The 17,250-nt window shown below is 38.7% G+C and overlaps 1 protein-coding gene across 5 annotated transcripts in view; it reads right to left on the minus strand.

Annotated features, from left to right (window-relative positions):
• The window catches only part of pard3bb (par-3 family cell polarity regulator beta b), a 197,766-nt gene that overhangs the window by 5,045 nt on the left and 175,471 nt on the right, over positions 1-17,250 (minus strand). For 3 of the 5 annotated variants that reach the window (XM_051404690.1, XM_051404689.1, XM_051404693.1), the window contains 2 exons: positions 487-702; positions 95-205 (listed from right to left, as the gene is read on the minus strand). In XM_051404690.1, coding sequence (XP_051260650.1) covers positions 95-205; positions 487-702 — 327 coding nt within the window. Of the gene's footprint in view, positions 1-62; positions 206-486; positions 703-17,250 lie in introns of all 5 variants that reach the window. The other 2 variants (XM_051404694.1, XM_051404692.1) reach the window with 1 other exon arrangement.

The raw sequence follows: 17,250 nt of genomic DNA on the forward strand, positions 1-17,250 counted from the left end.
TTGTGTTTCATGTGTTAAAATTAATTGGTAAACAAAGGAAGATTTTGAATCTCAGAATTTACCTGGATTATCTTCATCCACAAATCGGTCCTACCTGTAAGCTCCACCCCCAGTTCCACGCGTCATAGTATCGTACCGTAGTCCACGTAGTGGAGGGGTGGGAGATGGGGGCACATCCTGGCGCAAGGGGCCTCTCTGCTGGGAGCTATAAGAAGAAGAAGTCAACCATTATGACAATCCGAGAAAGGACAGGTGAGGACAGGTGTGCTGTTTCACAATAAAAGGCGAAAAAACCAATGAATGATTTAACAGCAAAATACAAGTTGATTTTATTCATAATAAATTATTATTATTATAAAGTTATGAAATATTCAAGACTTGAGTTTAGAAGTCAGGCCTTACTTTTAGACTACTCATGCTAGAGTATAACCACTGTGTACAGCATTATGGATCATGACATAACGCAACTTGCTTGCTTTTAATTACCTTGGGTGGGGGAAGTACCCAGGGTCAACGCCCCGAGGGTCACCTGGCCGTGCATATGGCTGACCAGGTGGGTAGCTGGAGTAAGACGGGCCAGTCTGGGAGTTGGGGTGAGGGTAGGACGGGGACTGAGGGTACCCCTGTGGGGCCTGGGGAGGTCCGGGGTAATGACCTGACCAGGGCTGCATGGGGTAGTCAGCTGGATCCAACGGACCTCGTCTGGAGGAGAGAATGACACAGTTTTCAAGCTAATGATGGAGTCAGAAGAGAGATTTAAGAAATTTTGCAAAAACATAAATAGTTATATGTTAGTACAAATCCACAACATACGTTGAGTCTTACAGATACTACTTTTATTTTACAGAATATGGCTATATCTACTGTGTGGTCAATGTAAAGAAAGCTATAGGCATTTTGTTATTATTTTCATACAATACTATCTGTGTTAGCAAGATAAACATATGAACTTGTAAAAACAAATCACTGAAATAATGATTTGTCTGCATGACACCACTACACAGATGCAGTTTTAACCTCTTGCTCTGCCTGAAATCACTCAAAATGAAACAAATCATCAACCAACTGCTGGTACCGTGAACATCATGTCAGAGTTTGCTGTTTTTGTTTGGTTTGTGATGCTCTTTTCATGTCTTTTATTGAGAAAATATCAGCAAATTCTGATGCTGCACTTATTGGCAGTTTCTCTGGTAAATCTGTTGACTAAATGGCTAAAATATTCATGAAAACCTGCTGAAAACTATTTGCTTTGGATTAGAGATAAGAAAGAGGGGCAGAGGCACACGAAGCCAACAGCCCATCCCAGCCAAAGATCACATAGCAACAGAATATAAGTGACATGTTACAGTTGTAAGTAGGCTAGGGCTCAGTTAACATGCACGCACACATATTGAAAAATATTTTCAATTTGTTGGATCACTTGGAGTGCTGTTTATCAGGTGCTGGATAAATATAGAAATACTTACAGCAAAAAAGCAAAAAAGTAGAATCCACACTGTTTAAATGGTGAAACAATTGAGTGTTTTTAAATTATTTTTTTTCAGTTTTATCTAGTTTTTTTTTTATCATTTTAACAGGATAGCTTTTGGACTGTTGGCCAAACAAAACAAGCAATTTGTAAAGTTACCCTTGGAAATGTTGGTGATCATTTTTCACTCCACTTTTAAAAAAAATCCAAAAGGATTAATTGATTAGTCCAAGGGTCAGCAACCTTTTGTATCAAAAGATACATTTTTGGCAAAAAAAAAAAAAAAACCCAAACAAAGAAATCTGTCTGGAGCCGCAAAACACATTTGAGCCTTATCCTGCTAATTTCTCATGGCAGATCGAGCATATCAGTAAGGCAGCGGTGTTTGTGGTGAAAGCAAACACATCTGTCCACGCACTATTAAATTCTCTATTTTCTTTTATTTTTTTGGGGGGAGGATTTGGAATCCATAGCCAGCCTAGGGAGAGTCAACACTTGTAGCCACCGCTATTGAGGTTCAGCAAAATATAGAGGAAAAGGCGCCACATCATGACGTAACATACGAAGTACATTAGTTGACAAAATGTTTAAGCATTTATTTCATTCGGTGAGTAATGGCAACTAATTTTTACAATTGGTGAATGTAAGACTCTATTTTGGCCGACAACAATGATAAATACGATACTATTTGTGCTAGCAAGATAAACATATGAACCCTAACCCTAACTGCATTATATCATGAAAGGCAATCACTGAAATAATGATTTGCCTGCATGACACCACTACACAGATGCAGTTTTAACCTCTTGCTCTGCCTGAAATCACTCACAATGAAACAAATCATCAACCAACTGCTGGTACCGTGAACATCATGTCAGAGTTTGCTGTTTTTGTTTGGTTTGTGATGCTCTTTTCATGTCTTTTATTAAGAAAATATCAGCAAATTCTGATGCTGCACTTATTGGCAGTTTCTCTGGTAAATCTGTTGACTAAATGGCTAAAATATTCATGAAAACCTGCTGAAAACTATTTGTTTTGGATTAGAGAGAACAGAGAAAGAGGGGCAGAGGCACACGAAGCCAACAGCCCATCCCAGCCAAAGATCACATAGCAACAGAATATAAGTGACATGTGACAGTTTTAAGTAGGCTAGGGCTCAGTTAACATGCACGCATACGCACACACACACACAGCTGTGGTAATCCAGTCCAGTCCTGTTAATAGATATCGATGTCTTGTGCCCAGTGGAAAGCAAGTACACAAACATGTGTCATCCACATAGCTAACATTATGAGGTATTACATTTTATCTCTCTGTCTTTCTGTCTCTTCTGGTCTGTCTGCATTTGTTTCTCATCCTTTCTCTATCAACCCGTCTGACTCATTTTTCTTCTTTCATTTCTGTTTTTGCAAATATAATCTTACTCGTTCTGTATTAGTATGTGTATTTATGCTTGTTTGTGTATGTACATATATAAATGTGAGATTAGATCAGTGCATATATTAAGAACTTCAGGACTTTTTTTTGGGATTAATATACTTCAAAATAATGTGTACTGAAGCATGTACTTGTGAAAATGTGTTCAGAGAGTATCATAATGACACTTATCATTAATATGCATAGTTGAGTGGGTGTGGCTCCACGACCCCCAAACCAATCACAGAATTGACCTGTTGCCTGTAGATAATGTTAATGTGCACACAAACCCGGGGAGACAGACAGACTAAATCAAATACAGATTTGTACATAAATACTTCCACAGAGCTCTCTCACACACACAGTGTGCTGGTGGTCTCCATGCTGACGTATGTGTGTGTCAATTTGGGTGGTCAGCAATGGAAAGTGTCTAACTAACTACATGCCCATCATGCTTGGGATGTCTGCTTCTGCCCCTCCTGGCTCCATATCCGTCCTGAGAGTGTGTCTGTGAGTGCACGCACGTTGCATTTCTGCTTCATCTGTCAACCTATCTGTCATCTGTCTGCCGGTTTTCAACTTATTCTGCTACACTTATTGTAAGTCACTCTGGATAAGCGTATCAGCTACATGTCTCAAATGTCTCCCTTCTTGATAGCCACAGCCGTTTTGTCTGCTTCTCCTCTGCTGGAAAGCGTACCAACACGTCAAGACTGCCAGCTGCCCCGTCCGTCCATATGTCCCCCTCTCTCTCTTTTTAGACGTTTTATGGTTACAAGTCTGCCTGCCAGCTAATCTGGCTTGCTGTCCGTCTCGGAGCCTATATACCTGTGCTTATATCAGCAGATCAATCCGTCGATCAGCATTTGGCCCCACTGCCCCCATAATGTCATCAAGGCAGAGATAAGAGCAGCAGAGAGGTGACGTGGAGGTGAAGAAGGCAGGACATAGAGGGGAAAGGCAGAGATAAGATGGAAAGGAAGGAGGGGAGGGAAGGAGTAAGTGTGAATAGAGTAATGAGGGAGAGCTGCAGATGAAAAGAAGGACAAGGAGAGAGATAAAGAGGTGAAGAAGATACAATAAAAGGAGCATAGGCAGGAAGAAAAAATAAATCTGTAAAATGTACAGGTAATTAAGAGTCATCAGCAGCTGTTATCGATTACTTGTCATTTTTAGACAATTGTCTGTAACAAACCTGTAAAAAGAGAGAAAATGAGGAACAAGATGAGGATAAGAGGCAAGGAGCAGTGAGAGGCTGGTATTCCTTCCTTCACTTTAAACACAGATCAGACACTTAAGAAGAATGATTCAACCTCAGTACTAAAGCTTCATTTCAACTCTGTGATCTTTCTGTGGTTACAGTGACAAACTACTGAACTAGCTAGTAGGCTCTGACCAATTAATTCATGCTTCTTGGTTGGCCTGCTTAGATTTCTATGTGATCTCCAAACCTCTGTCACCACCAGTTGGTAAGTGGAAATCTACTGGCAACGAAGAGGGAAAACATATGGAAAATAGTGTCAATTTACTGGATCGCTTGGAGGGTTAAAGTTGTTTAACAGGTACTGAATAAATGTGGAAATATTTAAAGAAAAATTGCAATTTAATCAAATGTTATATCATTTTAACAGGATAGCTTTTGGACCGTTGGCCAGACAAAACAAGGAATTTGCAAAGTTACCCTTGGAAATGTTTCATTGTTTTCTTTTGCCTAATGGATTAATTGATTAGTCCAGGGGTCAGTAACCTTTTGTATCATAAGATATTTTTTCGGCAAAAGACAAACAAACAAAAAAACCTGTCTGGAGCCGCAAAACATATTTAAGCCTTATCCTGCTAATTTCTCATGGCAGATCAAGCATATCGGTAAGGCAGCAGCATTTGTGGTGAAAGCAAACAAATCTGTCCACGCACTAATAAATTCTCTATTTTCTTTTTTTTTTTTTTTGGGGGGGAGCAAAATATAGAGGAAAAGGCGCCAGATCATGACGTAACGTACAAATCACATTAGTTGACAAAATGTTAAAGCATTTATTTCATTCGGTGAGTAATGGCAACTCATTTTTAGATTAATTGGATAATGAAAATAATCATTAGTTGCAGTCTTAGAGTTACAATATCCGGAATGGGGTGGAAATCCAGTGGGACTCTTTAGGGAATTCACTGTAAATCCGGTGGCAAGTTTGGAATTTTCTCTCCAGGAACCCAGTCAGCACTGCACAGCAGCTGGGGATTATGGGGTAATGAGGATGGAACCCATTACTGGCATGCACACAGACACACACACACACACACACACACACACACAACACACACACACACACACTGCAAACCTTAGCTTAAATGCAGTGCTAGTTCCTAATCACCCCCTTCCAAACCCCACATACTCTGGAGGAGGCAAATTGGCACACAGCTGGAGAGGAGTTAAGACCAAATGAGGAGGCTGGTGGTCTGTGTTGCATGTATGTGTGTGTGAGAGAGAAAGACAGAAACAGATGTAATGAATGAGAACAGCTTCCTGGCACATGCAACAACTAGTTTAACATAATTGAGAGAGTAATCAAAGCGTTGAAAATTTAAGAATTGAATTGAAAACATTCCAAGCAAAACAGAAAAGCCATTCAGGGCTCAGTTTAAAGTGAAATTCAACTTATACCTGTTTAGGGAGGACTTCTCTAATATTGTTAGTTATGTGGATCCGAGTAAGGTTAGATATTTGAAAGGATAATTGGAAAAGAGATTTCTCTCCACGTCTGACAGTAATTGAGAGTAATGTGAGCCTTTCTAATTCCCTGGTATTTAAGAGATTTCTGATGGATTTTGGAGGAAACAAGGAGTTGTTATATGTCCTCTGCACCTGCCCCTCTCTCTCATAAACACACACACTTTCACTTACTCCTCCTAAAAGGGCTGGATACAGCTGTTATACGAGTGGAAACACACGCATACTCATACACATTCATAGCCATCGATCATCCCAGCCTGTCTCAGAGAGACACAAATACCTTTAAGAAAGAGAGACAAGACGTAGCGTTGTGACACAACACATTAAAAAACTCCTGAGAGTCAATGACAGCCGCACGGCAGATGGATTGTCTCAATAAAACCAAACGCTAAGGCACAAACACAAACGCAAAACAATACCGCCTCAAAATGAGAAGAGAGGAAAAGTTTCAGATGAGAGGGGGGAGGGTTACAGAAGGTGAGAAAGAGAGGGAGGGAGGGAGACAGAGGGGGAAGTAAAGAGCGATATTTAAAGTGAGTGACAGAGGAGCAAGGGGAAGAAGAGGAGATAAACTACTGCAACTTTAATTTGGTTATTTCTTTTATGAGTCTTTATAGCTGAGTCTTCACCTTGTGTTGATATCCATTTAAAACTGATTTTAGGTTTGAGGTCGGGAAAGTACTTCATATATTCAAATTGCATTCAACAGTGTCAGACTCTGTCAATGAGAGTCACGATATTTTGACAGTCTGGTAATAAAACAGATTAATAGCTCAAATTGTTCCACAACTGCTGTCGTAATGTCAACTGGTGTGCCGCAGTGAAAATGGAGCTGCTGTGGTATAATGTCCCTGGAGTTTAACTAAGTTTAGCTTAGTTCCATCTTCTTAATGTGATACTTCATTATGAAGCTTTAATCACAGAGGCATCACAGTCCAAACAATGAGGCAATATAAGCTTAAGTGAGAAATAATGAAGGGTGGATAAATATTTTATCTTGCATCTAAAGACGGGTAGGAAACGAGAGTAAGGTCTATTTGTGAGAAGACTGCACTGGAACAAAAATTAAACCTGCGTCATATCTAAGGTCTTTTTTTGCAAATTACATTAAATATTGGTCTTGAACTGATTAGTTAATTATAGTTTAGTGCATCAATCTACTGTAGTTTAGAGCATCAAGCTGAAATTGACTTATGGAAGAAATCAAAATCATGTGGTTAAAACAAGGTTGATTAAGGGATGAAAAGAAGACTGGACCCACTTCTAATGGAACAGACAATAGTCTTCATTATAAACAAATTTGTATAAACTGGATGAAATATATAAAATGGAGCCCAATGAGCTGCCCAATGTCCTTCCGTAATAATATTACATATTACACGAGGACAGTTAGAAAATATTTTATTTATATGTGGTATTATTACGAACTCTATAAATTAGTTACTTATGAATATGTACATTTATACTGATTCACAAACCGATTCTTTCATCTGATCCTCAACAGGATCCTGAGATGAAATTATGAGGTTTTTGCCTGCATTAAAATGTATTTTTTGTTACTATTATGTTAACGTATCGCACACAGAAACACAAGAGCTACCATGAGGACATAATGTCCTGTGTACAACAGTACAGTGGCAGAGTATAAGACTGCATGTGCAAAAAATATACAACTTTAAAAATATAATCATAAATAATTGGTTTCCAGAGGCATCAGGTCAAGATTAAGCAATATTTTAAGGCGTGAAGCAGAGATGAAGGCTTTCAGCATGATTGGCAGTTGTCTTTGTTTGACTAAGTTAAACCACACAAAGCTGCTGTGAGAGCACCCCACTCAGGTACAGTATATGGCATCTGGAACTGTATTAACTGTGAGTAGTGAAAAAGCAAACTATACACAGAACAGAGCTGAGTCATTAAGAATGATCCCTGAAGCAGCAGAGAGAGGTTTTTATAGGTTTTATTAGGAGAAGCCTATGCCAATGAGACACTAAGCTGTTTTCCTACTTATGGTTAAGTGGTCACATACTGTGTGTCTGAGTGTATGTGTGTGTAGGTCAGAGATGGTATTCTGTTGGTTCAGCTGTCAATGTGGTTTGTGTTGATGCTTGTGTGTGTGTGTTGGAGACCCCTAAAACTCCCTCGACTCCTGACCCCCTTGAAGTCACATGATACTCAATCAGTTCCCACCAAACACTTAGAAGATGGGGTCAAAGGCTAAAGAAGGGTATTATCAACCAGGATTAGGAGGCATACCAAATACATAGACATAACATTCAAACCCTCAATACCATTTGGTAAAGTTAACAACCATTTGGTCAAGGACTGGGCCATGGATAACCCTGCAAATTCAGTGGAGGTAAAGCTAGCTTAAAGTTGTATTTTTATCACTGACACAGCTGACTTTTGGGGTCTTACAATGGTGTTTCATGTTCAACACTGACCTAAAAATATCCTAAAACTAGGATTGTGTTATGTTTTTGAGAAGAAACATTTTTTTAAACTTTTTTTTTAAAAGCAGCTGCAACTGACCTTTCAGTAAGCCCCACCCCCCTAGTTACTATTGATACACCTGTCAAGCTTTCCATTCTTGCACGGCACATATTTACAATGTAACAGTGTCAAGCTTATCATTCAAAATTCACACGAATGTTTTGAAACCATGGGCACGTGATTTTAGCTATTATTTATTCGACATATACACTGCGTCACATTCATTGAAAAGGTTGAGGATAACACAAGAAGTCATAAATAACTAAATTTCCATTGTGGTCCTCTTTCCAGGAAGACAAAGATGGCCATACAAGTCACAGATGACTGGTACCCTGGCTACATTAAAAAACAATACATCCTTCTGTATAAAAACTAAAGAAAGGTTAACATCGTCACACTTACTGAACATACATGCATAGGCTACTTACACACATTCTCACCTATTCCCTCCATACATAAATCACCAGTTTATTTATTTTTTATTTCCTGCAGATTTGTTTTAAAACAAAAGCCAGTAGAAAGATCTAAAATATGCACATTATGGCAGTGTACATGTTGTCATGCTAAAAGACTGAGGATTAAAGCTAGATCTCAGTATCCTCAGCCACTGATGGCACATAGAAGACATGGAAATTAAGGAACAACCTTCTCTGTGTATTACAGGGTAGCACAAGTTGGCCCCAGCATTATATTAGGGTTAAGCAATAAGACAGAATGTAATTACAATGGTAATTGTTCTATCATATCCCCTGGATTGGATGTTTATTACGGTAAAAACACAGTTGGACAAGCAACACATATGCTTTTCTTATCCTGATTCTTATTATTCTGAAAATAATGTGAAGATGAAGAATGAGTAATGAGTTTGGCAAACGTAACACTATCTAACGATGCAAGTTTGACTGGAATTGCTGAAGTGTAACCTTCCCCAAACCAAATTAAGAAGCAGGACAGAACTGCTATTGTTAATCTAAACACTGAACTCTCCAGCAGCACTTTGGCTCTTACCCAGTAGATCTTCTAGTATTTTTCTGCCAAAGCTAGTAACCCCATAACAAGTCAGCTGATGACATGCCCCTTGCCTTTAGAAATAATGTTCTATTGTAGGTGGTAAACAAGTTAAAACAGTTTAAGGTAAGGCATGCTAATGTTTGTAACTCAGATAACGACCAATTGTTGATCAATGTAGTTTTGTTGAAACCTCAGTTTCAGTTGTTTATGTATTAGTATTGGTTGTTTATGTCACCGCTCATTATAAAAACAACTGTCTATATATTTGAATTCATATTATATTACTGACAGAAGTAAATTATGAGAAGAAACTCAGAGCTTGTCCCACATCAATTTGAATGGGTTACTTTTAAACCTGAATATATTTGAGTTAAATAATGATGGTAAGACAGGTTAAATGGAGGATCAAGAGCTTGCAAAAAGATCAGACAGTATTTCATTCTGGATCGTTGTTCTGACCTGCCTATTCATTTTGTGGTTTGGACTACGTGCCAAAGATGTAATTACTGAGGACTTCATAGCAGGGGCAAACTTGTGTTAAAACGACTGGCCAACAAGGAGTTTCTAGGCAAAGAGCAGACCACCTAAGAATCAAATCTTCATCTGTATTCCTTAAAACAACCAAAGAGCAAAGGACAGAGAGAAGGTAGGTGAATTTAAAGAGGATAAGAAGTTAGCATAAACAGAAGACACTGACGTGTGGCCACAGAGGGTTGAGCCAGACAGGAGAGGAGGAAAGAAAAAGACACGGGCTGTGTCAGAAAAATAATTCCTTATTTACTATAAAGTGCATTACATTTACCATTTAAGGGTCTGAATTCTGAGTATGAAAATATATCCAGTATATAGTGCGCTTAAAAATCCCACAATGGAACAAGAAAGTCAATGCACTACAATTCAACATTACAATGCCCTACATTTTATAAACTCTACTACTCTACAGTTGTTAGTTTTCATGCAAAATGATGATTACTAAGTGGCTGAAATCCGAAATTTCCTGCTCACTATTAAGTAAACTACTGCACATTATATAGGGAATAGTGAATGAGTGAACAAGGGGGTGATTTAGGACACAGCCCATGATGAGGGCAAGAAAGAGGGTGAGGGGGAAACCCTGATGGTCTCTAAATAACGAGGTGTAACGAGAAACAGAAGGGTTTCCAAACATCAGCTTTAGCCAGGGAAGCCATTAAGCTCAAAAAAAGTAACAAAAGATTCTGACAAGGTTTTGATAGTCGAGTAAAAAAGAAAACAATGGTGAAGAAGTTGAGAGGGAAGACAATAAGATGGAGGAAATGAGTAAGGAAAACAAGGCGAGTCTTATGTTAGAAAGCTGAAGAAAAAGGAATGACAAATAGTACAAGTAAGAGAGATTGAACCTCTCAGATGGATGTCTTATGAGCCTGAGAAGAAAAACATGAAAGAAGGAGAAGGGAGAAGGAAGAAAGGAGCAGAAAATGAGGAGGGAGGGACAACAAAGAAAAGTAATGGAAGGGAAGGGGCAGAAAGGAGAAGAAGAGAAGAAAAAAGGCAGAGAAACAAGTGCTGCCCTCCAGAGAACTGGCATGCTGAAGGTCAGCATCTGCTGAGAATAATGGGCCCTACTTTAGAGGAACATGCACGCACACACACACAGTCCCGGATGCTTGCTCATACAGTTCACGTTTGAATGTAACTAAACACCTTTCAGGGGCTCCTATCTGTCTTTGTCAATAAAGTTCTGTCAAATATGATTAATCCACCTGGATATCATGAATTACAAACTGACCAGTCCAGGAAACTAACATGATTACATTCCCCTGTGTATGTAAGCGTGTGTGTATACACATTTGGAAATATGCCATGTGGGTATCAGGGTATAAATGTAAGTGACTGTGAATGTGTGAGGGTGCATAATACAGGGTACTCGTATTAAAGAACACAGCTGAAGTGTTCAGAGAAAAAAAAAAAAAACAAAGCCAGCAGGGAATGAGATGAAAATGACCACAGGAGGATAAAAAGAGGATACTGGAGAGCAAATGAAAGAGTACGGTAATATGGTAAGTACTAAAAGTAAAAAGTATGAGTGAGAAAGGGGGAAACAAGAGAAAGAATCAAATCAGAGCACAAAAAAGTAAAAAAAAAAAAAATCTGAGAGAATAAAAAGAGTAACAGTACTGAAAGAAAAAGAAAATGAGATGGGAGAAGGACGGTGGAGAAACCCATTAGAGGAAAGTGAAAGGAACTGAGGGATGAGGGCCTTCCAGATGGTACGAGACTGTTGCCGCGGAAACACAGAGAGGGCAGAACAATGGGGATTTGGAGTGGTGTTTCGCATCCCATCATAATACGGCCATGCCATTTGGATACTGAGCGGTAAAGCTACAGCCAAAAAATTGCGGAGACTGACAATTTACTGCTCCTGAAAAAATACATTCTGATCAACATGTCAAATGAGAGATGAGCTGACAGATCAACAAACTAAGAAACATGTTCGGTACCACATCGTGGGGCTAAATGTCCTTGTTCATGCAACTGCAACAAGCTTTTTCCATTGCATTCGCTCTCTCAGCTTGCCTGTTAACTCCACATTAACTCCACCCTTAAAACAGAAAAGCCTCTTGACATTGTCCTATGCCATGTGATTAACTATATTATCTTCAGATTAGAAAACAGGGGTCATACTTAGTCAGAAACAGGAACCGTAATATATTATCAGCAGCCAAAGAAGATAATAAACCAAGGAGACGAAAATGTCTCTCTGATATACAATTAAATAACTGAAATAATTCTATTTGTATGTATTTTGTTTGGTGCAAAATAATGCCAAAGCTGCCTGCAAATGTGAAAGGCTGATGAAGAGGGAAGGTTTTGGGCTGCAAACAGGATGATAGGAGGATAGGATGGCATAAAAATGTATAGAAACTGCTGTTGTAGTACTTTAACGTCAAAGTGGCCCTCCTATGAGATTATAATACCCCAAGCCAATACTCACAGGTATCACTTTTGACTGTTCTGAAATGCATCCCTACAAACTACAGATATTTATAAGTTCTAAAATCATACGTGATCATTTTGCTCAAAGAACCTTCAGAAATTGGCAACATCAAATTAAGCCATAAGTCATGTTAAATGGTGCAAACCAAGTCGCCAGCCGTATCAGCTTTTAGATATTTGAATGCGCAACAGCCATAAAGACAGATTGATCACATTGGCAGTGAATTGGCTGCACCTTGTAAGTACCTGAATAGGCCATGTTCATCTATACTAGCTGAAAATGATTCAAACTAAAGATGACATTTAGTTATGGAAGTATCACACATAACCACTTATAGTCAGCGTAGTGGTTGACTTCCTGAAACATCATGAAATCCATTACTGATAACACCATATCCCATTCAAATAGCCTCCATTATTTCACATCTTGAGCCAATAAGGTTCCCCTCAGCAAGATGTAATAGTTTCAAGCTGGGGACATTTTGCTCTGAGCATGACCACAGGATACAAATTGCTGACAAAATTACGATCCCCCAATAGCCACTAATTTGGTACATGAAGAGGAGTTTGAAATAGTACTTTCAGCAGGGAGATTGTTAAAGCCCCTGTGCACACAGTATGTATGGTCATGGATTCATATGAAAGGACTTTTAATGAGGGACACAAAGATGGGCATATGTTAAATGTTAGTGTATTTGCAATTTTAGTGGTGAATGGAGGACACCAGAGCTGCGCGTAAATTTACGTACTTGACCACCACAGGCTCACTTCTTTATTTTAACGTCAAACCCCTGCCTGTTGCAGTAATGTGAGCTGCTTCCTGTTTCAACAGTTTCATAAATCATCATAACAATCTATGGTATGTAACATCTGGTATCAAAGAATTTGATAAGAGCTCAAGTTTTGCACACAATCATCATGTTGCCTTTCATAGTTTATGTCATTGTGGGAAAATAACTAGCAATTGTAATTTTACTATCCAATTTAATTCAGACAATTTCTTGAAAAAAAAGAAAAGAAAAGAAGCATGTAGCAGGCACTGGGATCGCAGATGGTCATTAGGCTGCTGCCAGATGTTATCATTTCACAGCTGCAAATGTTGAAATATATGAAGCACAGTCCATCGTATTGTTCTTTAGACAAATATAAATAATAATGTAACATTCCTTAATGTATTTCCCACATTTCTGGTGACTAGCTAATCTAAGTATAGCAAACCATTGTCAACACAAGACTGATTCAAAATAGGCAAGGAAGATGCGATACAAATGTTCGAATCCAAAGGATAAGCTTCACGTGGATGTTATTCTGCCACTGAGCAAAATGTTTAAGTGCGTAGATTTCACAACTTGTAGCAAACCTCCTTCACTCCACATGAGCACAGTATCACTTAACATCAGTTAAACTCCAGCAAACCCCAAGACCTGTTAAACATTCACTGGCCGGGACCTGAAAGAAAAATTTCCTCTCTCACCCCGGGGTCCAGACATATGAAAGCATATCATACTCCTGTCATGCGGGGACCCACTGGTTCTGCAACACATTAGGGGTTGTAACTTAACTTTTTAGAGTCCACGATCGAGATCAAAGCTGTGACCAGAACTCTTTAAAGTAGCAACGGGTGAACACATCAGAAACACTAGAAGCTAGGAACAAGATAGGGTCAAGAGAGAAAAAGAGAGAGGGAGTAAGGGGGAAATCAGTCTATGAGAGTCAGGGTCTTTCTTGGGATCCCCTACATGGCTAACAAACAAGTAGAGACTCGAATCCAGAGACACACAGGAAAACAACTGGACAATGGGGTGGATTGTGCAGCAGTTGTAAAGTGGTCTGGGAAACCCTCAGGCCTGGTTGGGAGGTCTTCTCAAGAGAGTCAGAGGACGAGAGAAACAGAAAGAGAAGTGAGAGACATTCCCATTTCATTTTCCTCCTCAGCCGAGTGAAAAAATATTCCACAATGTCCTTTTCACCCCAGGTTCAGAGAGAATGAGAAAGAGGGTGGGGCTGAAAGAGAGAAAGATGGCAGAAAGTGGAGGGAAATGAATGAAGAAATGGAACTAAAAGAGACATACAGAGACAGTGTGCAAGACACAGAATACAACATCTGCTTTCTAATTACTAATCATCCAATTATCATTACAATGAGGAAGTGACATCCTTCCCAGAAACCTGGACAGCAATTCTGATTGGCTCTTTTAATCTAATAAGAGTAATAACAAGGACAAATGGGAAAGGGTGTTTGGCTAATTCAGTTAGGTCAAGGCTGTGTTTCGAACAACTGATCGGTGTTATCATAAATCCTCTGGGAACAAAATCATGTTTTTTTTAATTAAAGTTGACTTTGTCCAGTGCAATGTGCTCACATGCACAGGAAAGGAAAAACAAAGGAGTGCCACCAAAAATCATGGAAAAAAGAGTTTATGAGTTTATGGATGTGAGTGGATCATAACACCCCCATATAATTTAACTGTCATTATTTGTCATTATGATGGTAATTGTCCTCCCATAGGCTCCCAAAAGTTCTTCTTTCTTTCTTTCTTTGGTTCTTTTAATATAAAGAAAAGTATAGGCGAAAACAAGCATGGCTACCAGTGTCTGTCTGTGCGAACGTATGGGAGAAAAAGAATATGGGCGTATGTAAATGGAGCATTAATGGTGCACACATGGAAGGGGCACAACCTGCTAATGTCGACCATGCACACACTCTGAAAGCTACCTACTGACCTCAGAATGACCGAAACTCACACACACAAGTGCATACAATCCCATACACAAAGGTTGTTTCAAACTGATTCATGCATTCAGATAAAGATAAAGATAAAAACCTTTTAACAACTTTCCTTACTGAATGTCTCACACACACACACACACACACACACACACACACACACACACAACCTTCTCTCTTTGTTTCAGTCAGTCTCTTGACACTCAAAATGAAAATAAGCAGCTTTGTTACATACCTGCTCTTGAAGCACACAAATCTAAATTCTAAATTTAGTCCTCAACAAATGTCCTCCAGTGTTTGAAATACAAACTGGTTCTCACATGAGCAGAGGTATAGGGACACACACTATGAACAGGGCTCTTTTGTTTCAGTATAATAACACCACTGAGAGAAAGTGAGATGGAAGGAGAGAGGTATAGGATAATGGTCAAATACATAAAGAAAGTGAGATGTGGAGGACGGGGGGTGAAGAGGATGGAGCGGTAATTTCAAGAAAATGGCAGTGAGTGGAGACCTTGGGGGATTTGGAGTGAAAGGACATACGCTGTTATGTCCTTCCTGCTTTCATTTTCTATGTTGTCAATGTTCCCTTTCCATCTTTCAGCTCTAAAGAAAATACTTTAAGTAGGAGTTAGATAGTTAAGAATGTTATTTTCTGAATTCTGACCACAGCTCATATAGAGACATACTAAATGTCTAAATGGGTTACAAGCTGCTAATGGTCAAAAAACACCTGGATAAAATGTGCATTAATGACTTAAATGCCTGTGTATCTTTTTGTTTTTATTTCTAAATAATTGTCTAAACACTGAAGAGTTTCATGGAGCAACAAAATATATAATATACCCTCAGCAGACTGTATGCAGCGATATTTGCTGATAGTTTGTTAGGTAGTGTTTGTGCTTTAGGCAGGGAAACATCATCTACTGCTGGGTCATGTTTTAATTTTAGAGCCATCAAAATCTTCTCTCTCTCTCTCGCTCTCTCATACACACACATAGACACACACACACACACACTCACTCACTCACTCACTGCTCCAGTTAACTGACTTTGAGTCAAACATACAGTACCTGACTAAGCAACCCCACAGCTATTTTTGGACTCACTAGGAATAATATAAATGCACAGTCACAAAAACACACATGCACACACACACACACACACACACACACACACACACACACACACAACACACACACACACACACACACACACACACAAAGATGGTTTCTCCCACACATGCACACAGGTATACAGGCATGCAGACACTAGATACACACAGCCTGCTAGCTATTTCTGGGCCAGTGGCAAAATAATATGTTTTGATAAGGTCAACAGCCTGGATGTGGTTTCCAAACATGAGCTCTTTCTCTGACTCTCTAGATGCCAAAATATCTTGAGTTAACTAACAGCAGGAGAAACGTGTAGACAGAGATGCAGAGGAAGGGAGAGAGATAAATAAAGACAGAAGGAGAGAAAGATGGGTCCCTTTTAGATTACATTACATTTCTGGGTTAATCTGTTTATTTAGTCACAGCTTTTTGGCTTTCAGATTGGTGTGTGCAAAATATATTAACTCATCTCGAATATAAGAGGTTGTTATGGATAGAAGTGCAATAGTTGGCATCAGCAACGTGAGACTATACATATAACGAAAAAGGTATAACATACATGTTACCTCAAAGTAGTTTAGCTTGGGTGACGTTGAAATGTCTCTCTTCAGAGTATCTGCTGGCCAAAATCTACAGCCATTAAAGCCTCTCTTCCCATTCTTGGTTTGTGTGCTACATGGCAAAACATCCAATGTAAAAAAGTAAATAAATAACTAAAACACTTATACATTACTTATATAATTATTTCATTTAGTTATCATCATTACTATTTAATTTACTATTATAATAAATTATAATAACATTATTATTATTTAATATATGTACTTTATTTTCCCTTCCCCTCCCTCATACTTACACACACCACCACTAACGCATTTATTAATACACAACACACTTTCATACATACATTCAAACATATACCGTACTCCTTCTATAAAAAAAATCCACTTAAAATCTATCTCAAATCTGAATTATAAAACTGTTAACCTCGTTTGTTATGTCTTACTATCTTCTGTTATTATCTGTAGATTCTGTCACATCTATGTCTTTCTAATCTGTCACTTTTTTGTACTAATTGCACTCATAAATTAAAAAATCATAATAATATATATATGTATATATGAATGAAGAAATCAGCTTATGTAAGACAACTATATCATTGGCAGTGTGACGGTCCATGCAGAAAATGTTTCAGAACTGTTACCAGGTTGTAAGTAGGCAGATTGTCAGAGTGACTTTTATGGAAAAATCACTCGGGTCCTTTTCAAACACGAGGCCTACATGTAAAATTGGCACAGCATTTTTCGGATTACAGTGC

Source organism: Dicentrarchus labrax, unplaced genomic scaffold (genome assembly GCF_905237075.1).
Source record: "Dicentrarchus labrax unplaced genomic scaffold, dlabrax2021, whole genome shotgun sequence".
In the NCBI taxonomy this organism is placed as follows: domain Eukaryota; kingdom Metazoa; phylum Chordata; class Actinopteri; family Moronidae; genus Dicentrarchus; species Dicentrarchus labrax.